Raw genomic sequence first — 25,152 nt, 5'->3', positions numbered from 1 at the left:
GAAAATTTGTTGTGATATATATACAGAAATATGCAGAGATTCATTCAGTCTACTGATGATCTCTGTTACACTGTTGTCCTTTGTCCAAGGAGGTTAATATGCAATTAAAGGGCCGAACATTAAAGTATAAAAAAATCATAAATCAACATACATGAATTTATTGTTGAAAGATAAAGCCATTTAAGGGCCCATCATAAGCCTCTATCCTATGTAAAATCATAAAACCTCAATGGGAACCCATTCAACTTGACCTGACACGTTTCGACCTAAATTGGTCTTCTTCAGAGGTCAGAAGAACTCTTGGCACATAGGCTCTGACGTTACTTGATCAATTCTGGACCACGTGGCAAAAAAAAACAACACTGAATGCTATAGGTATGCTCTTGATTAAGACATAAGGCTATAGAATAAGAGGCCTCATGAATATCTCTAAGCCTTTGTCACTTCACTAAATTTCCTTGTGGTCCAGCATTGTTCTATTGTTTTATTCTGTTCTGTATTATGAGCCAATATGTGTACTTACCTTTCTGACCCCTCAAGAAGACCAATTTAGGTCGAAACATGTCAGGTCAAGTTGAGTCGGTTCCCGTTGAGGTTTTATGATTTTACATAGGATAGAGGCTTATGATGGGTCCTTAAATGGTTTTAGCTTTCAACAATAAATGCATGTATGTTGATTTATGATTTTTTTACACTTTGTTTTTAATGTTCGACCCTTGAATTGCATATTAACCTTTTAGGCTTCTTACTCCAGTTTTTGGGTTAAGTTTCTTTTCCTTCTTTGTTTTTTTTTTTCCAAGGAGCTCAGGGAAGCATACATGGTTTTCCCCTCTTTGATTTTATTTTCACAACTCTTATTGAGTAGGTTAAGAGAGAGGGAGTGACTGGCCACAAGAGTTCCCATTTTCTTCATGGCTGAGTAGGGATTTAAACTTCAGTTTCTCCACTCGTTGCCTGACTCTCTAACCACCACCATCACCACACCACTACCTGGTTTCCTACAGCCTAATTAAGAGAGAGATGCAAATGGCCCCTGAGAAAGTGTTTTCATTTTTATTCAGCAACAGAGAAGAATGGCACAGTCAGAGCGTTTCACATACTGCAGACATCGTGGAAAGAAAGAATGAAGAATGATAAGCACATTGAATCTCTCCCCCCTCCTTTTTTCAAGTCTATTCAAGAGTGCTCAAAATATTTCAAAGGCTGTTTCTCCTATCTCTGCGAATATTCCGTGTTGCCATTTTTGCAACTGAAAAAAAAATGTAATCCAGGAAGGCCTGGCATTTTAAAAAGTTCAGTGCTTGAGAGGCTGGCAAGTCAGGCTATAAATACACCCACAATGAAGTTCTTAAAGGTTTATTTCAGATTTCTTATTTCCCTAACTGGGAACTAGGCACATAAATATTGAGCTATAAAATGCTTAAACCTAGATTACTAGAAAGTAAGAGAATGCCTCATTGTCTCTTAAACCTCAGCTGGATCAATTGGCATTTTTTAAAGTTACTATAGTGGAAATGAATGGGACCTTCATGTGTACTGTTGACCTCCAACAATGTTATTTACATTCTTTCAATCCATGTAAAAGTGACAAGTGATACTGTTGCCACCTAAGGGGCATCTCAATTTTCAAAGGGTCATATGGAGTACAAGACTGGAAAGAAGTCAGGCAATTCCATTATCAGTGTACATTGCCTTCCAAGTATCTTCTCTATGTAAAGAGAATCCCTATAGAATAAACCATGATGCTTAATCTGTCTATTGTATCTCAACAATGTATCTAAATGTGTGACTGCATCTGGACACTGATCGACTAGGAAAGGCCAGTATGATTAACCCCGTGCACATGGTCAACATGCAGTCACAATATCATGGGATCAGACTACAGACATATACGTACATAAGAACAGACACATAAGAACATAAAAACAAGCAAGCACATAAGAACAAACTTGGAGAGGCCACTAATCAAATCTGATCATTGGTCCCTCCATATGTATGTGTGCTTGCTGCTAAAATCGTGCTTTTTAAAGGTCTCCAGCAGGCTTTTTAGTTTAATGGGATTCTGTAAGGACATTTGCAGCTATTGCAAATCACTACATTTACTAATGGATGGGTCAGTGTGGAGTCTAGCTGTATAGTGGATACAATGCTGAAATACTGTTTATGATAGCCCTGTTTTAGAAAGCTACACAAGAGCACAATTTTGCCAAGCATTATTAATAGACTCTACCTTTATCTTATCATTAAAACATTGGGTGAGTAGAGCTCTAGACTTTAGTTGAGGAAGCCTGGGCTAAAATTTCCACCCAGATGGCTGACTTTAGACAAATCTCCCTTAACTACCTGACTAGCAAGTTTGGCACAGTGGTTAAGTGCGCAGACTCTTATCTGGGAGAACCAGGTTTGATTCCCCACTCCTCCATTTGCACCTGCTGGAATGGCCTTGGGTCAGCCATAGCTCTGGCAGAGGTTGTCCTTGAAAGGGCAGGTGCTGTGAGAGCCCTCTCAACCCCACCCACCACACAGGGTGTTTGTTGTGGGGGAGGAAGGTAAAGGAGATTGTAAGCCGCTCTGAGATTCAGAGGGCGGGATATAAATCCAATATCTTCTTCTACTACTACTACTAACAAGTAGATCTGGTCCACACACAGTTCTCTATGCCACAGAAAGTCACATTCCCCATCCTAGTTCCCCTCCTCAGAGATTGCTAAATAGAGAGACTAGGGAAATGCCAATATTTTTAGCAAAATAGTCACTGATTCTGTTCCTATGATAAAAAGAAAGACAGCACATTCTGATTCCAGCATTCCAGCACATTCTAATAGTCCAAGTTCTCATCAAGCTGGGAAGTTCTATACCACACTTTGATCAATAGTAAATCCTACCCAGTTTTACTTGAATGAGTAGTATTACAGCATTATATCACAACTTAAAGACCCAGCAAGCTGAACACAGTATGGCTACCAGTATGGCTACCAACTGAAGACTTCTACAATAAGGAGCGCATTGTGAGACTGAAAGAAAATTACTACATCATAACACCAACCGTAGGTGAATGGAATATGCCATGCTTGCAGTGTATAAGTATATTAAGTTAAAGTCATATTCATAGGTGTGGTGCATTTCTTGCTTCCCGTGAGAATTTCTGTTAATATTAAAGAGCTATTCTTTAAATAAGGAACCTGTGGCAAGCCTACCGATAAGCAGGGCTTTTTTTATATAGCCGGAACTCCTTTGCATATTAGGCTACATACCCGTGATGTAGCCAATCCTCCAAGAGTTTACAGGGCTATTAGTACAGGGACTACTGTAATCTCCAGGAGGACTGGCTACATCAGGGACTGTGACCTAATATGCAAAGGAATTCCTGCTACAAAAAAAGCTCTGCCTATAAGCCATGTATTTCAGTTCACCAGAAGTTTGATATATATCTTATTTTGGCTGGCTCCCTAAGATTGCAGAAACAGAGGAATTGAAACACATGGGCTTCAATACTGACCTGGTGAACTTCAAGTTGGACAGACTACAATATACAGAGAACTGTTCTACTGATAATCATCAGTATGCCTGATTGTTGACATGGCCCTATATGTGGGTACTTAAAACTGCAGATCAGGATCTTTTCTTAAAATAAGGTGAACTCCAAAGGTTTGCAGAAAAATCTTAAGGGGAAATGGAGGGGGCGTTAAACCCTCAAACAGAGTAGCATTGTCTGTGCACACAGAGACAACATACATCTGTTGCAGCCACTCCAAATGGTGGAGGTGGGGAAAACGGATAGATAGGGAAATGGGGTGGACAGGTAGAGTGGCATGAGACTGGTAAAGCAGTGTGAAAGGAGAGGGGCCAATGGACAGAGTGGGAGTTCACCCACTTCATGAACTGGGTGAGCAGGAGAGGAGCAGCTGCCATCGCACCCACTGCTTGAGATGGGAGAGGGAAGGAAAGGGGGGGGATACTACACGCAGCAGCACTTCAGCTGGGCAGGCTGACTGGCAAGTGGCTGGCCTGCAGAGTGAGGACGAGAGAACAGGTGAATTGACATAATAGTGGGGGAGGGGCGGTTGGGTGGGCAGAGGGCAGGAAAGGCAGACAGATCAGCAAAGCTGGGGGAAAGGGGGAGGGGAAGAACATGACACCACCACATTTTATTTGTTTATTTATTTGAAATATTTCTGTGCCACCTTCCCACCCAAATAAGGCCCCTAAAATGGTGAACATCAAACACTGCAACATTTAAAATGTTTAAAATAAAGTATATATGCAATAATCCAATATAAAAGCATATAAACAGACATAACACTAAAAAAACAGGGTGGAGGCTAATAACAGTTATGGAGGGTATGCTGGGTGGGTAGGAGAGGAGCTGTTGCTGCTGCCCCACCCCGTTTGAGGCAGGTGAGAGAGGGAGAGCCACTGCAGCAGGTAGGTGATGGAAGCACAGTGGCTGGACTGTCCGACTGGCAGGCAAGTGACAGGCCTACTAAGTGAGCAGGGAGGAGGGAGATGAGTGCGCAGGTGGAGATCCAGGAATGGGTTTGAAGGCAGCAGGCAGAGGGGTGTCAGACTGAGGAGAGAGGGGGGTCATCAGGAGAGAAAGGAAAGGTGAACACCAGTGTTGGGGCTGGGGGGAACTAGGGAGGAGGAGATGGAAGTGGGATGAAAGGATAGAGGAAAATGACTGGGGACTGTTAGAAGCCAGAAGACAAAGTAGGGGCCATGTGGGAATTTCCCCATGACTTTCTCAGGAGCCCCCCACTTATCACTTTTCTCAGCCTAAAAAGCTTAGCTCTGCAAGTGTAGCAACATAATCTGGCCATCTATATATCCCTTTAAAAATTAAATGTTGGATTTAAATAGCACTATGATATTGTACTTTACTACATTATTAGTTATCCCAAAGCTCAGGATAAGCATATATTAAAATATATGAAACAATAAAGTTAAATGTTATGGCACTACTTTACCATAAAGCATAAATTAACTGATTCACATTGATTAGTGGATACATTATTCTCATTAATATGTTCACATTTTTGAACACAAATAATGATCTCTAATAGCCAAGGACTGATTCCAAGCTCATTTTTTAAAATCTGCCCAACAAGGCCAGCTGGGCCTTCAGTATTGGGTTCTGGAAACCTTCAGGTCTTCAGAGAAACCTAATTTGTTAAAAGCTGGAAGTAAAATCCTCAAAAATGCTAAGAGTAATTTCTGTGCATGTACACGCACAAAGATCAAGGAACAAAGGAGTTCTGACAGCATTTTGGGTTGTCATAGTAACTCAGAATGTCCCTTCCACCTTGAGGCAGGCACCAGCTCCATAAGAAAGTCAATGTGGGGGTGGCGTAGAGCCAGAAGCAATGGGTGGAAAAGGGGGAACAACAGAGGCAGAGGCAGGAGGAAGCTGCTGAATGGGATTTCCACTCTACTGCCAGTCCTCATGAGTCCCAACTTGTACTGTTTTACAGTTGGCTTATATTTCATTTATCTGTCAGCTACAATAGAGCTCAAATCTATATATAATTGAAGATATCCTATTATTTTTCCTTGGCTACAGCTTCAAAGAATTATGTACACATCTGAGTGTTTTCTAACGATGTATTCAAAAACTTATATCCCACTTCCCACCAAGATGCGGAGTTAACTTCATTGCCTCTTGTGCCATATGAAGGCTCTTTACACCAGAGCAGGGGTGGCCAAACTGTGGGTCAGGATCCACATGTGGCTCCTTTATACATATTGTATGGCTCTCAAAGCCCCCACCACCCTGTTGGCTGGATTAGAGAAGGCATTTCTCTCTTTAAACCACTTCACCAAGCCAGTTAGCGGATTGGAGAAGGCATTTAAAGTTAACATTGCTTTCTTTCCACCTCTCCCTCACACCATCTATTTGCCTGCCTGCCTTGTGGCTCTCAATCATCTGATGCTTATTCTCTGTGGCTCTCATGTTAAGCAAGTTCAGTCACCCCTACAACAGAGGAAAGCACCAGCAGTCACAAAACAGATCTATGGAAGCAAACCCATGGTCCAAAGTGACTCACATCAATAAAATCATACAGTAAAATCAATAAATTAATACCTTTCATTACAAAGAAACATGAGAAACACAGGAAAGAAATACAAAAATTATTTAGAAAATAGTGGCAGAGAGCTACAAAACCCATGCTAACTAAACCCACAGCCACAGAGTGGTTTAAAAAGCTCAACATTGGCAAGCTGGACTGGGGGGTGAGGGGCAGCCAAAAGCCAAACAAAACCAACCTGCTTTTGGCTGGCATCTAAACGCTAACAAAAAAAGGCACCAAGCACCTCTCACAACCTGCTTAAGGACAGATTTTTCAAGCATGGAGCCAGTGTGGTGGTTAAGGGCATCAGGGTTACCAGGCTTCAAAACTCCACTTGTGCCATGGAAGCTTGCTGGGTGACCTTGGGCACACTTGCACACTCTCAGCCTAACCTACCTTACAGGGTTGTTGTGAGGACAAAATGGAGGACAGGAGAATGATGCAAACTGTTTTGGTCCCCATTAGGGAGAAAGGTGGGGTATAAATGAATTAAGTAAATAACATTTACTTAATGTTGGAGATGGAGTGGAGATGTTCCTTCATGTCCCCTGGCTCCAGGCCCTGAAAGGTTTTAAAGATCAAAGGCAACGCTCTAAACAAGACCTAGAGAAACCAAGAGCCCCGCAGGTTCTTGAAATGGTGTACTGGATATCCTTGTTGACACCTTTGTTGCAGGATTTTAAATGAACTGTCACATTTCAAGCTACACGGACTGAACTTTCATTCACACTATTTTCACATGAAGTCAATTCTGCCTTTTCCAAAGTGAGTCATCAAATATTCTGCCATGAAATGAGGCCTGCCTGTTTGGTCTGGAACTCAGTCTAGATGGCAACAGGTGAAACACAGGGCAGCTCTAAAGTCATAGAGGGTCGATGAGGGAGGGCCAGTGTTCCTGGGCCTCAAACTAAAGTGGATTATTTGGCATTTGATCAATTTTGCAACTTGCTTTTATGCACATCGCATGTTGTCATGTTTCATTCTTATTATAAGTAAGGGTCTCAAAAGGTAGAAGTGGCCTAGGCCTAGGGTTGCCAACCTCCACGTGGGTCTGGCATTCACCCCAAATTCCAGCTGATCTCCAGTCTAAAAAAATCACTTCTCCTGGAAGAAATACCTGGCTTGGAGGGTGTATTCTAAAGTATCACATGCCAACTGAACTCCCTCCCCTTCCCAGGAATCTCAAATCTCTGGGAATTTCCCAAGCAAAATTAGCAACCTTAACCTCTCTGAACTTTTGAGAGGGCCTGTTGGTGAGATAGATCCAAGGACTTCCTTCTAATAAGGGAAGAGTCTTGCTCCAGAGGAAGGACTTTTGTTGTGATGGAGTAGAACATTTCTGTACAGTTGATAAATGATTAATTCTGACTCTCTAGGCTGCAATCACAGACACTTTTCAACTGGATTTTGCCAGTTCACACAGTAAAATCCAAGTGCACTGAAAGTGGATTGAAAGTGCATTATTTAGTGTCTGTGATCACAGCTTTACAAGGCTTTTTATCAATTTGTATTATCAATACAGCAAAACAGCCACTTCCGCGTGAATTGATTCCTCAGGGATGTCAGGGATCATATGGTCATAGGAATGACACAGTTCCTTCTGTCTTGCTCTGGTACTGCTGGTACAGCAGGTAAACTGCCATATTCATCCACCCAATGTAATTTTTCTTTCACATACATTATTGATATAGAATGAGACTGGACCAGGTACAAGCAACTCCATATTTTCTTCATGCATATTTTTTCCCCAGAAGAAAAGACAAAATTTTGCTCTTAATGACACTACAGACAACTCTAACGATTGTTCAGCTATAGTCAGTCTGATTTTTCAGCACTTCTTAGCATCACTTACAAGCACTGATTGTGCATCAAACCTGAATACACAGGCTATGGATGGCACCTGTTTTAAATACATATGTTGCTTTGCCAAGACTTCTGCCAGCCATTTTGTCAATAGATAAAGCAGCCCATTAACTTTACACAAGCTGTTTTACACATCTTAAGGCTTATGACAGCATTTCTTGACAAGATAGCTTAACAGAAGGGCTGCTTTGTGAAAAGTTCAATCAAGGGGGGCTTTAAAAATGACATTGTCACACGGCTTCCTGTGTAATAAAAATGGGCTCTTTTGTTTAAATAGAGAGGCAGAGAGATCTTGCACAGGATACTATCAGTTTAGGGGAGAATCTGATTGTCAGACAAAAATTAAAGCAATCCTCCAAATTCTAATAATCTTGTTTTATTTTAACATGTACATTTTTACCTTCATACTCACAAAGTCCTCATGTACTAAACATAGACCCTGATCCCAATGTACTTATTTCAGGATAATTCTATTCAGAATCCCAGGCTTCATTTCCAGGTATATGCCACAATGATGTTTGCTATGAATAAAACGATGGCAGCACAGCTCTAGCTCTAAATCCAGTTCCTTTAAAAAATCTACCAGTCCACTTTATTCAACCTATCTCTACCTGTATTATTCAAAGCAGAGGTGGTTAATTCATTAGCTCAGGGCTTTTTTTTTTGTAGTGGGAACTCCTTTGCATATTGGCCGCACACCCCTGATGTAGCTAATCCTCCAAGAGTTTACAGTAGGCCTTGTACTAAGAGCACTGTAGGCTCTTGGAGGATTGGCTACATCAGTGGTGTATGGCCCAATATGCAAAGGAGTTCCTGCTACAAAAAAAAACCTAACTGCACATTTCAAACGTGTGCTTTAATAAACCAATCATAAAAAGAAAAAAGTCCATTGTCAATCACACTGGCACAAAAAAATGCAAGTGTATTTTCTTATTATTCATTTAAACATCAATCATGAACACTTTTACTTGAACATAAGCCCTATAGATTATAGTAAAACTCTTACTACTAAGATTGTTTAGGATCAGGAATTTTAAAACCTTTTTTCCAGAAATTATATGCAATGAACTCAAATGCATAATATCTTTGAAGTTTGGAAATTATTAGTCAGGAGTCTTTTTTAATTGGTTAATAATTGGTAAATCACACTACCAAATGCATCCATTGCTGCAATCTACCCTGGCTGTTTTGATTTTCATTAGAGAGTAAATATCTCTGGATTGGAACAGGGCTTCTTGGACTATATTGAGAGTTCCAGTTCTGACCAAGATGTTCAGTATCACTAATGACATCAATGACAAAGAAGTACTCTAAGAACTTCTTACCCCCTTCCTCATGAGACCTAGAGAACAGTCCCAGTTCCATTACAAAGGCCCACGCAAAACCCAGTCATTCCAGATTCAAGCCACAGGTCTGACATTCTGATACATGAGATATCGTTCACTGTATTAGAACAGATAGATCCAAGTGGGCAGCCGTGTTGGTCTGAAGTAGTTGAACAAAGCAGGAGTCAAGTGCACCTTTAAGACCAACCTAGTTTTATTCAGAATGTAAGCTTTTGTGTGCTCTCTAAACACACTTCATCATACGAGGGGATCAGGTATTGTAACACAAGAATGTAGATTGGCCAATGATATTTTTCCTTTATTAAAATATTAAAATTTAAATATATATACTACGCCTTTACTCTCAGGTCAAAGTGGCTAAGCAATCGTATTTTCAATTTGAAACTCCTGTAAGTCTTTTAATGTTGGTGGAGGGGAAAATTAAATATAGAGTTCTAGATTTGTTTTTGTATCTGTTCCTTAGCATTACTTAGTGATGTTTCCCTCCAGAATTTCTCCTCCCAGAACCTCTGTCCAGTTCCCATTAACACCACCCAAAGTTGTTCTTGCTCTAGTGTGGACTGGGCAGTCTCTTCACAGTGGGTGTGTTTCAAAACTGAATACGCAAGAGTCCAAGATATTTTTTTCTCTCTTCCCTCCCACAGGTTTTTTTAAATAGGCAAAAGAAAGAAAGCAGAAATATTTGCATTAGAATGACTTTTAAAGTTCAGCAGGAACAGAAGGGGGGCACGAGTCCCCCAAGCTTTTGTTCTTCAATAATCTTTGCATTCATTGCACTTGGAATAGAAAAGGAATAGGTTTTGCCATTTGATAGACACCGAGAATTCAAAGCCTAGTCCAGCCTCAGCCTCCTTTTTTCTTCTGCCCTTTACACATATGCAAACGAGAGCGCCGCTTGCTCGTGGAGGGCTGGCCGGCCAACCATCTCGCGACGGGATGCTGCTGCTAATAAGACGCGAAGTGGGAAAGCAGCCTGCGTTGGAGCAATTGAACCGGCTCCCCCCTTCTTAAGTGACAGGCCTCGTCAAGCAATGAAAGGCAACATGCAAAGTGGAGAACAGACACCAGGGCAGGGAAGGCTGTTCCGGAGCGAAGAAGGGGAAGGAGACTTGCTGGCGACGTCAGACCTTCGGTGGATGCTCGCGGGAGGAGGGGCGATGGCATTTCGGAGCGCCAAAGCCATGTGGACTTCACCTCTCCCTCTACAACTCCCTGCCAAGCAAGAAAACAAGTCTGGCGGTGTACGTGATGTGCTCAAGTGGTGTTGAGAAGGGGAGGAGGACCCCCGTTTCCAATCCCACCCAGCCTTCGGTGTATTCCACTGCATGCCCCTAGGTTCAGCACTTATTAAAAATCGCACTGTTCAGCAATTTGCCTCACAGAAATATGAATGAGATAGAATGGCTGAAACATTTTTCCCTTGCATGTTTAAAGATTTTATATCATCTACATATGAGAATTGTGCAGCTGACACCTTACTATTATAGACTTTAAAAACTGGCTCTTAGTTGCCAGTGTCTTCACAACAGCCCTGCCATGCCGGCCACCCGGATGCCCATTTCCCGCCCCACCAACAGAGTCTAAAGGAAAGCGAGGTGCTTAAAGTCCACACAGTGAATGGACAGGGGCAGGCCTGGAACCCGCCCCTCCCACCACGAGATCTGCTGCCCGATCCCCCGACCAGATGTGGCAGGAGCCAAGAAGAAGAGAAGGTGTTTTCATGCCCCCCCCCCAGTCCAGGCAGGCAGACGCCGATCCGCCCCATATTCCTTGGGGGTGGGGGACTGTTGGTGTTTGAATACGCCTGATTTAAAGTGTCGCCACGACCCATTCTATTCCCATCATCGCTCTTTATCGTAAGGCTTCTCATCACTCATCCAGTTACACCTTTCTTGTCAACTTTCTTGTGTTTTATCGACAGCCGCTTCCCTGCGAGCAAAACCCTGAGGGACTGCTCTGTCAATATTAAGTGGGGATTTATGCGATCGAGGGGCAAAGTCGATGATTATCTCTTACTTAACCGGGGGAAGGCGAGCTGGTAGGAACGCCAAAACTATCGTTTATGTTTAAGTTAATTGGGCAAACGCTTAATGTTTTTTGACACCGATCACTATAGCTGGCCGATTACAATAGCCTCCTGATGGCACCATGCCGAGTGTCTGGCGTGGAATCAAATTAGATTTGTTGCGCTGCTCCTTGATTAAAAGCCCCGGATTGATCGATCGATTAACTAATTAATTAATCATTGTTTTTATTTACTGGATCAAGCCGAAAGGATGATTGGGGAAGGGTCACTCGAAAAGGTCACTCGTTAACTTTCTTAGCGGCATTGAATATTCTCGGTCTCGGGTTATTGGCCCGCTGTTTCATTGCCTTCTATCTAAGTGAATCTTTCCGATCTCGGGAGGGGCGGGGGGAGAATACAGTCAAAGGAGACTGCAGGGAAACGAGCATCCGGCCATTCCTAACAAGAGAGGCTGGTTTTCCACTGTACTTCCTGACGATGATAAATACAAAGAGATTCCTTCCACTCTCCCACCAGGACTCTACTCTTCCCACGGACACTCTCAAGTAATGAACTCGGCTTCACATCTGTCTACATTTAGGGCCAGCCAGTCAGCCACGAATCTAAGAAATAAATGATCTGCTTACTCGGAAGGGTTTATTCTCATACCTGTTCTGTTCTAATAGTCTACGCCCTTTCTCTTTGGTCCTCCAAAAATAGACAAGTTACCCTGGAAAGTGTAATTATACGTGGGGGCGAGGGGGAGGATGGGTGTCGGCACAACGGACCCATCTCTTTGCGTCCAACCTTGACTTGGAGATCGAATCCTGGTTTAATGTCTTAAAAATGATTCCAAAAGCAAGCATTTCTGTTGAAGTGAGGGAGAGCCGGGCTGCCCTAAAAAAATGAAATGTTTTATTCAAGTCGTTTCACATAAAATAGCATCGATCGTTAATGAAACATCAATCTCAGTTATCCCCTTTCTTTGTTTCGGAAGCGACGGAGAGAAAGAGCTGGAGAGCCGCTTTGTTAACCCGCCAGAGTTATACGCGAATGGCCAGAAAACGCCACCTGCAAGGAAGGCTATTTATAAAGGCCGCTGCAGTCGCAGACGCAGAGGTTGGGAGGGCTTTCGAGCAGGCTGGGCGCTGTCCAGGGTCCTAATAAGGAACCGAGCTCTGTCAGGCGTCAGGTTAAGGAAGGGGGTGTGGCACTGTCCAAGGTCCTGAACAGAGCCATGGTTAGAGCGTCGCTGCTTAAAGCCGAACTGTACCTTTTACTGGACCAAATTTATATTGATAGGGCAGAAGAGAGAGCTTCCTGAAATTCTAACCGACTCGTCTACCTTGTTGTCCTATCCTAAGACCTTGAAACTTCTTTAAAAGTATCATCTTGTCTACTTTTACTCACTTCTGAAGGAAAGCGAGAAAGAAGACAAATTTTCCAATACAGTGACACTGACGACTGATGTGCCCTAGATCAGCCCTCAAAGTGGTGTGTAATCTTTGTTTCCAGTCTCCTTATTCTCCAGCTCCATCCCTGTCTGAATTTTATAACGCCAATAAATTATAATGCACTAGAACTGACCAGCTATAGATATGCTAGAAAAGAGTCTTGCTTTGAGGTGGCTGCCAATGTGGTAGAAAGAATAAGCAATGCAAATTTAGATCAACAGGTATCTTTTTAAAAAATAAAATAAAAGTCTTGTAGTACAAGGGTTTCCAGCACTTCAGGTTACTCTATTCCTCAGAGACAGGGTGAAGAGATCTGTGTAACTTGAAGATTTTCCTAGAAAATGAGATGCCTATTTTTTATCTCTTTGGAGCTCTACTTGGTTTTCAGCATTCCTCCACTTAATGGAATTTAGCCTGGAAACACTTGCCCCGCGGTTAAGAAGATTTTTGATTGAGCTAGTCCTCTCGGGAAAGAGAGGGGAAGGAGGCAGGTATAAATGGCCCTCACTTGCTGATGATCTTGGAATCCTCAGTGCCAAACTTCTGACTTTACTGAGCCAGTAAGATCCTTTTCCATTAAGAAAGAAGAGCTGGTTTTATACCCCGCCCTTCACTGCTGAAAGGAGTCTGGAGCGCCTTACAATCTCCTTCCCTTCCTCTCCCCACAACAGGCACCCTGTGTGGTAGGTGCAGCTGAGAGAGCTTTGAGAGAACTGTGACTGGGTCAAGGTCACCCAGCTGGCTGAATGGGGTGGAGTGAGGAATCAAACCCGGTTCTCCAGACTAAAGTCAGCTGCTCTTTAACCACTACACCACAACTGGCTCTCAGTTTAAGACTGTGCTAGTGATGTGATTCAGCACAACGGTACTTTAGTGGATTTTCAAAATACAGTTGCAGTTCCAGTAAATGATTTTGTGAATATACCAGCATCGCAATCCTAAATTCATTTACCTGGAAGTATCTGCCCTTGGTTTCAGTAGGACTAAGACCGCTGTAGAAAAAGGTGTTCTTAAGGTCTTCCTCAGCAAGACGTTTGTATTTCCATGCAAAAGTTCCTAAAATGCAATCCTAAATTGCAGGGTTACGTCATCCACAATGACACGAGGGTAAGGTATTTTAGTATTACTGTACAATTTCTTTATTTCCGGCAAGGCCAACAAACAAGTTAAACAGGCGTATTCGGGTTTAGGCTTATTAAACACAGTTCAAATAATATTTACGTGGAAGCATGTCCCCCTAGAGCTCAATAAAATGTACGTCGAAGTAAAGCAACAATCCTAAATTCATATACTTGAGAATTAGGACCTGGACACACTTGCATGGAAGCCTGTACTGGAATCTAAGGCCCCAGGCATACGTATTTAGAAATAAGAGCCTTCGAACTGAGTCGAAAACAAGCATAGGTCTGAGAGCTAATGCTGCAGCCCTATGCAAATTTATCCAGAAGTAAGTCCTATTGAGCAAAGTGAAACTGGCACGCCTTTACATACACACCAATACATAGTGGGATAGACAGGCATAGACGTGTACACGGCCTGGCGTGCCCCCTATCCAGTTCATGTTTATTCAGAAGTCATCCCTATTGGCTTCGCTGGGGTTTATTCCCGATTGCAACCCTAATTTGAAACACAGAAGTTCCTGACCCAGGAGCGCCCCAGTTTCCCCTAGATTATAACCCTCAATAGAGCTTCCGAAATCATTTGGCAGTTTGAGGCAGCCGAAATTCCTTCAAAGTGACCGCTGCCGTTCTAAAGATATTCTGAGGACTGTAACTTCAGTGCCCTTAAAATAGTTGGTCTGGTCATCTTAAATCAAACTGAGGCCACGGAAATGCTGCTATCAGGTGTCTCAGAGCTAAGGAACTTTATGAAATCTGTGCACCTGCACCAGTTTAGGCACTGAGATGTGGTTTCCCAAGTTTAAGTGGCAGATATACTTTCAAGAAAGGAGCAGAAAGATCCTCAGGGGTCAATATAAGCGACCTGGACGATCTCAATACGTTTACACGCCGATCAAAACACACAGAGAATGATCCAGATCGACTCAGACGATGCAGGTATGATTTACCAAGGAGTCCAAGTGTCGTATTTGAATCTGGATAAGTCTGGATGGTAGCAAGTCCTAACCACCCCTCGCTTTTGTTTTAAATTCCCACCCTTGTTCCACGTTCTTCTTTTCCATTTCAACAGGACTCACTTCCACGGGTGTTTGCACCCTGCTTTTCAGTCAGAAAGTGACTCCTAAAGGGACGCGGGGAATCCGAACAGAAAGGCAGTCACAAAAGTTCCCTATCACATGTTCATCATAGATAGCGGGAAGAGGTTGGCGCCTGAGTTGGGCCCCGGCAGAAAGGAGGGGCTTCTTCCTGCTGCTTTCCTTCTGCGCCCCAGAGAGTGAACAACAGAAGGTGTGCCTGCCTGCCACCCGGAACCAAAGCACTCCTCCCTCAACCTTCTTTTGCCGGGAGAAAGAACTGACACAGGAGCCTGCCGAGAGCCCCCTGGCTCCGATCCCGAAGCCCTTCCCCCTGAGTCCTCGAGGCGGAGCACTTGCGTGGTGGCTGAGCCCCTCCGCTCATGCGCACCGTGAACTTCCCCGCCTGCCTTAGCCGAGCCTTCCTTTCCAAACAAGTTCCAGTCCTGGGGGTGTAAAAGTTGCCTCCAGTCGCAGCCGATTTAGGGCAACCAGGCCAGGTCTTCAAGGCAAGAGACCAGCAGCAGAGGCGATTTGCTCCGGCCTGCCTCTGCCTCGCGACCTTGCACGCCCTTGATGGTGTCTGAGCCAACCATTCGCCAGGGCCGACTCTGCTTAGCTGAGATCTGACAAGATCGAGCCCGTCTATTCAGGAAGAAAGGAAAGCTGAGCGTTTATAAAATTATTTTATTTCGGTGGAACTTTCCTCAGGTGTTTGTTTTTAAAAATCAAACAGGAGGTAGGGCCCACTCTTGACTCAGTGGGCTTGGGCCCTGGTGGGCTTGGCTCTCTCTGCCTTCAAGCGCCAGCTGCGCCCTATTCCGGCGGTCCCCAACTGCGCAAAGCAGTTGCGCAGAACATATATGAACATACGAAGCTGCCTTATACTGAATCAGACCCTGGGTCCATCAAAGTCAATATTGTCTGCTCAGACTGGCAGTGGCTCTCCAGGGTCTCAAGCTGAGGCTTTTCACAACTACTTGCCTGGACCCTTTTTAGTTGGAGATGCCAGGGACTAAACCTGGGGCCTTCTGCTTACCAAGCAGATGCTCTACCACTGAGCCACCATCCCTCCCCAAATTGAACCTGAGACCATAGCCGGCGATCTGCAGGGCTGAAGCCCGCAAGGGTTGGGGCGGGGTGGAGGATAACCTTGCCCTACGCCCTACGACTCTTCGTTTTCCTGCCCATTTCTTCCTAATCTGTAAAAACAGCCCCCGCCTGGAAATCGGGGAAGGGAGCCGGGCTGGCATTTCCCCCCATCAATCTGACAGAGCCAAGACTCAGGAAATGGCTGGTAATATTCGTCGGGGGAGCACTTTCATTTAACGTAATTCATTCGACTTTCACAATAAATTGAGTGACATCCTTACGGCAGAACCTTTTTATCCTTGATGAAGTGCATGCCAAGCTTGGGCAAAGGGGGGGGGGAGGGAGAGCGGGGGGAGCAAAGGCTCCCTTCCAGCAGAGTCGTCAACATGTCAATCCGCGGCATAAAAAACAGCGGAAGTCCTATTTGCCAGGCACCCAGGGGGGTGCTTCCAAGGCTGACTTACAAGCGCCGGTTGTGAGTTCAACTAGCTGGCAAATCACCAGACGAGCTTCGCCCGCAAGACAATGGAGGGGCCGCCAAGGCGCCCCGGGGAGGGAGGGGCCGGGTGGGGCAGGGCTGCCTGGCTGGCTGGAGTCGCCAAAGCCGCCGCCGCCTCTGCCCAGCAAGGGCTTGGCTCGCTCGCTCGATCTCTCCCCCACTGCCCTCCTCCTCGCTGCGAAAGAAAAGTGACTTGGAAAGGACTGACTAAAATGGCGGGCCGGGCAGACTGCGGAGGGCTTCCAGTGTCCCCTCCTCCTACTCCGGGCAACGGGCTGCCCAGTCGCCCGGAGAGGGATCCGCCTTCTCAAATGCCAAACTCTGCTTCCTTCCAGCCAGAAATTAGAGGAAGGGAGATGGGCTAACCTAAGAAAGAACACTTCCCTAGAAGGAAGCCCCACGCAGTAGACTGTTTAGGATTTCTCTCTACGCCAGATCAGATCGGCCCCTACAAGGAACGACTGCCTTGGCGCCTCGGAATCATGTCGCCTGACCCTTGAGTTGGTGCTACTTTAGGGAAGAGAGTGAGGGGGCGTTAGCGCATTTTCCAACCCACCCCCCTCCCTTCCTGGTATCTTGTACCTGCGGAGACGGAGGGGAAAGCAGGGGATCTGAGGCTGCAATCGCCCATGGAGACTTACCTGGGAGTAAGCCCCATGGAATAGTAGGTTTTACTTCCGAGTAAACATTCCTTATAATAGACTACACGGTTGCGACCCTAAATAGCTTGACTTCAGAAGTCATCGCCATTGAAGTCAATAGTCCCCAGTAGCGCTTATTGAACTGGGACGAAAGTTCATACACTCCACGACTTAATTTCCAGAGGGAGAGAGAGAGTAAATAAAGACTAAATAAGACTAAAAATAAACATAGCCATAAAGTGGATTGCATGGGGATCTGATCTAGTTAGATAGTCACCAGACAATTTGTAAGTTCTAAAAGATGCATTATTTTTTGTACACTGATCCTAATCACACACTGAGAATATATAGAAATGCCTTATATTATTTAGGAGCTTCTGTGCAAGATATACCTTTCCTGCTTCTGTGTAGGCTAGTAGGTGTCTATGCACACACGGCTGTATGTATATGTATGCGTGCTGTACAGTTCCTATGTGTCCAGTTCCTACATGTGTGCATAGGGACATATTTTTTAACTTGTGTATACCGGTTGCAAAGCCATCCGTCTCCTGCTCTTCTTCAGATATGTCTTCCGAAGTGGATTTATGTTCTACCCACAGGGAGTCTTAGGTAGGGCTTGTTTCTCTCCCGCCCCCGCCCCTTCAATGAACTATTTCAGTCGGCTTTGAGCCGCAGAACAGACGACCAGCGCGACCAGCTTGTCTGCGTCGCTCTCCCTCCAGCTGCCAGGCGCTTGAAACCGCCACTAACAACCCAACACCTTCACAGAGATGTCCTTTGACAAATCTAGTCAAGAGAGGTTCCTTCCTGGAAGGGGGGGGGGGGGCAATGCTGGCTGCCTGAATGAAGAGCCTGGGGAAATGCTTGCCACCCTTGGAAGAGAAGGGAAACCCCACCCGCCCTTTCTGGTCGCCTTCACAAGAAGCAAATCACCCCAATCGGGGCAAAATGGATCTCAGCAGGGCGACACCAAGCCCAGATGCAGGACCGAGGCGGGCGGGAGAGAAAAAGAAACAAGCGAGGCCCAGTTCTTGTGACGAGAGAGGACCCGGCGTTGTTGTCCTGCCTTTAGCAGCAGGCCCCACTACCTGCAGCAGGAATACACCACACTACGTCCAAACACTGGCATCAACCGATAGACCGGTTCGTCTTCCCTGTGCCTGAAGATACAAGCACAAAAGGCAGATCTGCCAAACAGGCCCCCGTCGGAAATCCACAAAGAGGGGATGTTAGACAGGGTGGCGCTTGCGGCAAAGACCCGGCGGCTCCCTTTCCGTCCCTTTTGAATCCCCTCGTCTGAATCTGAGCTTTCAGAAATGCTAAGTCTACCGAAGGGTCACGCCCCTCCAAGGCAGCCTGGCGTTGCCCTTCTGTCTCCCGGCTTCAACAATTCCAACGCGATCCCCACGCGCCTTTGCACACAATTGAGTTCCCTGGCCTTTCATGGAGCTGCCTTCCAAGTGAACACGCCCGCCTCACGGAGTTCAGCTCCCTTTGCTTCTCGTGTCAGGGCTTGAGGGCTGGGGGGGGAGGGGCAGCCAGAAGTAAAGTGCCCAGCTGCGCTAGAACCCCTCCTGGGCTCCACTGGCTCATGGACCGAGCGGGGAAAGCGCGCCGTCTACAGTGGTGAAACCGAACCACGGTGAAAGAGCGTCTTGTTCTCAATCCAGGGTTTAAGGGTTACCCGCCAGAACAAAAACGGGCCAAGAGGGAAACAATCCGAAGTATTTTGCGGTCTCTCTGCGCACAGTGCCTAATAGCACGATAGCGGGTCTATCCCGGGTCGGTGGGGACCAGGAACGGCTCCTGAATTCTTGGGGATCCTCGTTCACAGGGTCGCGCCGCGGAACAGAAACTACAGGCGCGCAACCCGGACGTTGCAAAAATCGCCTCCTAAAAGCCGGCCGGCTTCTCAAGCCCCTCCTTCTGTCCTGGCAAAGGACGGTCTGACGCCCCTGCCCGGGTGATTTCAACCCGCTAACGTGTGGCTTCTGTTCCTCCGTGTATTCCTTGCACGACTGCCCGAGAGCAAGTTTATTTCGGCGCCGCTTGGAAGAGAGCAGAAAGAGGGTGTTGGTACCTGGGTGCAGCCAGTTCACGCCATGGTTTTGACTCGCTTCTAAAAGCTAATGGGGTTCTGGAGCCACTGAAGAATGCCGGAATGGGTGAGATAGGCCGTCCCGCGAGAAAGGAAGGCTTGTAGCCAGGGTCACTGTTTTGCCCCTCTCCCCCCTGCCCCCACACACACGCAAGTCGGTTTCTTTCCATTTGTGATGTACTGCGAAGAACCCAACCCACTGCAAACAGGCAAGTAACGGAAGTGTTGCCCCCTGCTTTTAGTGGACCGAGTTCAACCGTGAAGGCCGAGGCCCGGATCCCAAATACAGTTACTTAAAAAAAAAAAAAAGTATTCAGGTCATTTCAAAGAATTGTGCTTCTGTGTTTAGGATCAACATCGCTCCGCTGTAAATTGGTCTGGGCCTGCAATCCTATGCATGCTTAGTTATCTGGTGGTACGTCCCACTGAAATCAACAGGATTTACTTCCGAGGAAACGTGCACGGGATCTAGCAGTTATCTGGTCTGTAGACCTCAGTCACAGCACCCCATTCCTTATCTTAGTTCAAGTAATGTAACTAGCATGGGCCCCTACCTCATTTACGCAGAGAGACGCATCTCCATTCAATGTGCATACATATACGCACGTACACACGTTTGCATTTGTACATTATGATATCTATACCTACCATGTACTGTAGGTAGGTATCACACACACAGTCACTTCTGCCCCACTCTCTCTATAAGAAGTGCCTGTTGGTATGCATAATTGTTCCTTAAATTGGCATCCATGCATTTAGCTATGTCCCATTGCCACGCATTCGTGTGTTTTTAGCCCTGCTCTTATGGATCACAGTGCTCCATGCTGGGAGCTACTGGAAAATGTCCAAAAATGACATCAGACTCCAGGTTTGTTTTTTAGGAATTGTTCCAAAACTCTGTTGCTGCTCTAACAATCCATTCCACTCTTTCACCCCTCCAAGGGTTCAGGTAAACGGCGTGTGTAATTACGTAATATTCAGTTCTATAGACCCAGCAACTTCTCTGCGTTTAGATATATTTGAAATCTGTCCAAAATTCCAAGGGGGGGGGGGAGAGAGAGAGATTCAGCCTGAAGTCGGTCCACATACAGGGCCCAAGCATAAAGGGATCAGAAATCTTTAAGCCAAATATCTTCAATATCCCCGAGCTGACATCGAAGGCTCCCTGAGTAGGCCAAAGCGGGGCGGGGGAAGGAGCTGTGCTTATCAAACGGAGTTCTTCCGCGAATCCCCTTTTTTAAACCCACGGCCAGCACACGAGGGCCTCCACAGCCGTCTCGGGTTCCGCTAGACTCGTCACAAGAAGGGACTCTGCCTGTGCTGCCTGCCCGTCGAAGATCTGTCCGCCTCCCTCCCTCCGCAGTGACCTCTTGTCAGTTTCCCGTGCGGAGGCGGAGGGGCACCTAGTGCTGGCTCCAAACCGGCCAGACTGCCGCTGGCGAAACCTTCGGCGGATCTGGGCAGGGAGACACCTCCTCGGCTTTGGGGTGAGAAAGGTGAAAAATCACGGGGGGCAGGCTGGCTACTCGTGGGGCCTGTTACTAATGGGTCTTTCGTTATGAGCCCCCAAATAGCGTCACACGCACACACAAGCATCACAAGCAGAATCCGGAGCCATCCACCTTTGGTTTACACGTTTCCTGTACCCCCACATCTCTCATTTCAGTCCTAGCGTGGTGGAGGTCTGCTGTTTTGCCACCTGCCCACACATCCCTCTAAGAAGAGACAGCCCAGGAAGCAGCACATCTGGCAGGCCTTTGCCTTCCAGCTTCGAGGCTCCCGACTCATTTCAGACTTTCTCAGTGGAGGCCCCTGGGGAAACACAAGGCATCTCTGGGCTAGCGAAGGAGGGCTGCTGCGCTAGCCCGGGGAATCCTGCCACCCACCCCCAGCCCGGTTCAGATCAGATCTTTCCTCAATTGCTGTGCCCCCATTCCTCCATCCTGGTCCCCATTTGCTTGAAGCAGATTTTGTCTCCTTCCCCCACCCCTCCCTCTCGCCAAATCCTCGGGGAAGGGGGAAGAAAGAACGGCATTCAGGTAATGAAGTCTGTAACTAAGCGGTAATTGAATCAGCATAATTTGCACACTGAATGGTTTTCAAATGCTCCCAGTTTACAATTAAAGGAGAATTAATGCGCTTGTTTTCAAGCCTGCCGCGCAGCAGAATAAATCGCGCGCTGTTGTTGCCAGGAGTGGGGAAGAGCAGAAGTACCGGCAAACACAAGGCGGGCCGGGGGGGGGGGGGGAGGGAGGGAGGAAGCCCGCCCTCTATCGATCTGGCGCCTGCAGGGGGTCGCTTGCGCGTGCTGGAGTTCGGCCGCCTCCTCTCCAAGCCAGAGAGGGACGCCATGGCGCCGCAAGAGCAAACACGGAAAGGGAGGGGTGTTGACCCTTACACGGATCCGTAGGCAGCCAAGCCTTCTCGGGTCCCTGCTTTCAACGTCATCGGAGAGGGCTGCAATTGCTCCGCAGATCCTGCTTTGACTCTCCATCCGGCATGAAGGGTCCCGGTAGAAAAGGGAGAGAAGCAGAGCCGAATCTTTCTTTCCTTCCTTCTTCCTTTAAAAGCAAATAGTTCTCCGATACTCCCACCACCCCCCCCCCCAACTGTGGCTGAGGTCCATTTGTAAGGGAGGGTTGCACGAGCAAGCAGGTGATGGCATCCAAGAGCGCTTATTCCCATCTGGAGGGGTTGCCCCTGCGTTCACCTGCTGACGCCCCCCCCCACCCCCGCCGAGGTGTCCGAGCTGTGTGGAGGCTGGCGCGCAGCGCCCTCAAGCGGCCACGGCGTGCCACTACAGGCCAACGGCGCAAAGACAGAAGGACGAATCTTCCGCCTGGGGGTTTAAGGCGCCAGAATTGCGCGGGGGTCGGGAGAGGGCGCCATTGGAGCCGGCCACAATGAGGCGCTTCTTTGCGCCGGGCCCGAGCTTTGAAGCTCTTTCCACCGCTTTGCCCGCCTGGACTTTGATCACTATCCATCCCAGGCAATAGGAGTAGAGGGGCGGTCTGTTTCCTTAGTTTGCGACTAGGATCCCGCTGTAGGGACCCCGTCCCCACATTACCGCAAAGGGAGGGCGGCAGTGTACGGAATGCATCGTATACTGAAAGGGGACCCCCCCCCAAAAAAAAGTTGTTTTGTGGCCCAAGAAGAGCTGGTCCCTCTTTTGTCAGGGTGGAGCGCCAGCACTGCCTAGAGCAACCCCAGGCTCCCCTCCAGCCCCATCAGGTCTCGTGGTGGCAGAGTGGCTGACGCCCAGCGGACAGAGGGGACTCGCTCGCCCGGGAAAAGATGCCCATCGCAAGCTTCAGTCCGGAGCTTTTAGGATCGGGCTTCCGGGCAGCATCAGATGGGCGGCTGGCCGGGGAAGGAGGGAGGGAGGGAGGGAATTCTGGCTGCCTGCAATAAATCTGGAGTCTGCCCTGGGAAGGTCCCGAGTTTGACACTTTGCGCTCTGCGCCCTTTCTGCGCCCTGCTCGTTCCCTGCGGTCATGTGAAGCAACGCCGCTCGCAACGCTCCCGCGGTGGAAGAAAAAGTTTTCCAGGCGCTTTCGAAAGCTCCCTTCACCGCACACACACAAACCTCGACCTAGCTTTCCAAGAGACTATGGACTTTGGCATCCCTCTCTCCGATAACCACGCCCGCACAGACCAGCAAGAGCGCCCATCTCTATCCAGCACCTAAGCAAACGGCAGCCCGTCTCTTCTCCTTTATCCATGCCAGAGCAACACACACAGCCGCGGTGGAAAGTGGGGCGGGGGGAGAAACCTCGTGGAAGTTGCTGAACCTCCGAGCTTCCTTCCACTTGATAGGAGGACTACGAGGCTACTCTGGAGTTAGTGCCTTGCGGATCGAGGCCTCTGCTGGAGGTGTTCTGCCCCCAGCCCAAGCTAGCTAGAGGGAGGAAGACGGAGAGGCACCTGCCACTTACCAGGTAGAGCGCAGGTTGTAGCAGGAGCGCGGCGTACCAATACACGGGCTGCATCCTCCCAGCTCAAAGTTCCGCGGCGGTGCCTTCTCTTCCTCGGGGTTCGTCCAGGACCATAGATCCACCTGGCATAGACTTTTATAGGACAAGGAGAGCTCGCGCCAGCCTAGACAGAAACGAAATTACAGACTCCATGACCACGACACCAGGGTGCACTTGGAGGCAAGTAAGAATGGGGGGGGGGCAGATAGGAAGAGTGCAGCGCTGGGGGGGGGGGGGAAGCGAGGAACGACTCCAGCGGAGTTAATCCATGGAGAGAGCAGAGGGCGGGGAAGGGGGGAGGTCTGCCGGGCCAAGCCGGCTAGCTGCGGAGTGACTCCGGAACAAAGGACGTGCTTGGTCGGGCTAGGGGGGGGGGGGGGGAGTTAATTTTTTTTAAGCGTCTGCTGTCAGGAGGAGAGGGAAAGGAGACGGCTGGCCGATCGCCACTACCACCCTAGACACTCCAGGCAGGGACTAGCGAGAGGCGCACCCACAAGCGCGCGGGAAAACGGGAGGGGGGGAGTGGTTAGCCCGGGATCGCGGAGCTAGCCCCAGCTCACCCTCGACACCCAACTGGACTCACAGCCGTCGGCAACGAGAGGCTGGGAATGACCCCGCGCACACCCCAGAATCACATCCCCCCCCCCCGTCCACAGCCCGCCCCGTCGCCCCGAAACTCTCCCGCGGGGGCTCCCTACCGCGGGGGGCGCCCAACTCCAGCTGCTCGGAGCCCTTCCGGCCCCCTCTTTCCAAAAAGACACGAAAACGCGACCCTTCTCTCCCCTCCCCTCCCCCAGCCCCCCTCGCGGCGAGCGAGCGAGCCCCGGGCGGGCCACCTACTGCCTGCGGAGTCGGAGAGCAAGCGCTGGTCGCCGGCGGGGATAGTCCATCGGGGAGCGAGCTAGACGGGCTCGGCGGCTGCCCGGGCGACGCGAGGCTCCCCTCGGCGCGGCTGCTGCTCCATGCTCTGGCCAGAGGGGTCCCGCCGCGGAAACAGGTGCCGCCGCCGCCGCCTTGGAGCCAGCATGCGGGAGGGAGGGGGGGAGGCGCCGAGGGACGGCCACCAGGGCGCGGGACTTACGAGCAGGAGGCACAGCCCAGCCCGCCCGCCCGCCTGCCTGGACCGCCCGCCGGGGGGCTCTTGGCTGCAGCGGCGGCGGCGGCGGCGACGGCAGAAGCAGCCGGGGCGTTCCAAGCGATTTGTCTCAATTTTTTTAAGGAGGAAAAAAAAGAGCGAGAGATGACTTATTGGCCTTGGCCGGCGATGGCTGCTCTTTAACTTTCGATAAAAATCTCTCTGCAAAGCCCTTGGCCGCTCATCTCTTTAGAGGGAAGGGGAGGCAGGCAGGCAGGCACGAAGGAAGGAAGGCAGGAAGGAGGCACCCGCCAAAAAAAGAAGAAGAGGAGGAGGAGGGGGGGCGAGGCGTGCGAGCGCGCGGGCGAGGGGAGCCCTCCTGAGCGCTGTCCGAGAGTCATCCCAGCTCCAAAAGGAGGCGAGAAGCGGCGGCGAGACTGGAGCGGCGTCTCTGGGTGGCGGCGAATCACAGCCCTCCCAAGGCGCGCTGCGGCGCTCTGCCCTGCCGCCAGGGGGCTCCCTCCGCACGCCTCGCTCGCCCGAGAGCCCCCGCGGAGCGAAGGGAAGGGAAGGGGGCTGGCATTGGCACTGGGCGGGAACGGGAGGGGTTGGCTCGCTTCCCTTCCCTTCCTCCCTCCCGTCCCCCCCCCCCCGCCGCCACAATTTGCCTTCCTTCCTTCTTTCCCTCCTCCTCCTTCTTCAATACCAATTAATATCCCATGAATATGAATAATGATGTCGCCCTTGGCTCCCGCACAAATAATAAAGCACTTGAAAGGGAAGGCTTGATGTCTTCCGATGGTTTCCTGGAGATGACTGCAGGGGCTTGTGTGAGATGGCTGG

At 48.4% G+C, this 25,152-nt stretch overlaps 1 protein-coding gene across 1 annotated transcript in view; it reads right to left on the bottom strand.

Annotated features, from left to right (window-relative positions):
• The window catches only part of NXPH1 (neurexophilin 1), a 255,172-nt gene extending 231,019 nt beyond the window's left edge, over positions 1-24,153 (bottom strand). Inside the window, exons 1-2 of the mRNA XM_060248575.1 lie at positions 24,075-24,153; positions 23,196-23,358 (exon numbers count right to left, since the gene is read on the bottom strand). Coding sequence (XP_060104558.1) covers positions 23,196-23,249 — 54 coding nt within the window. The 5' untranslated portion in view covers positions 23,250-23,358; positions 24,075-24,153. The remainder of the gene's footprint in view (positions 1-23,195; positions 23,359-24,074) is intronic.
• Positions 24,154-25,152: the final 999 nt, after the last annotated feature.

Source organism: Heteronotia binoei, chromosome 10, assembly GCF_032191835.1.
Source record: "Heteronotia binoei isolate CCM8104 ecotype False Entrance Well chromosome 10, APGP_CSIRO_Hbin_v1, whole genome shotgun sequence".
Taxonomy (NCBI): Eukaryota; Metazoa; Chordata; class Lepidosauria; order Squamata; family Gekkonidae; genus Heteronotia; species Heteronotia binoei.
Note: the sequence above shows the minus strand (reverse complement) of the source record. Positions and strands in the feature narration are given on the sequence as shown.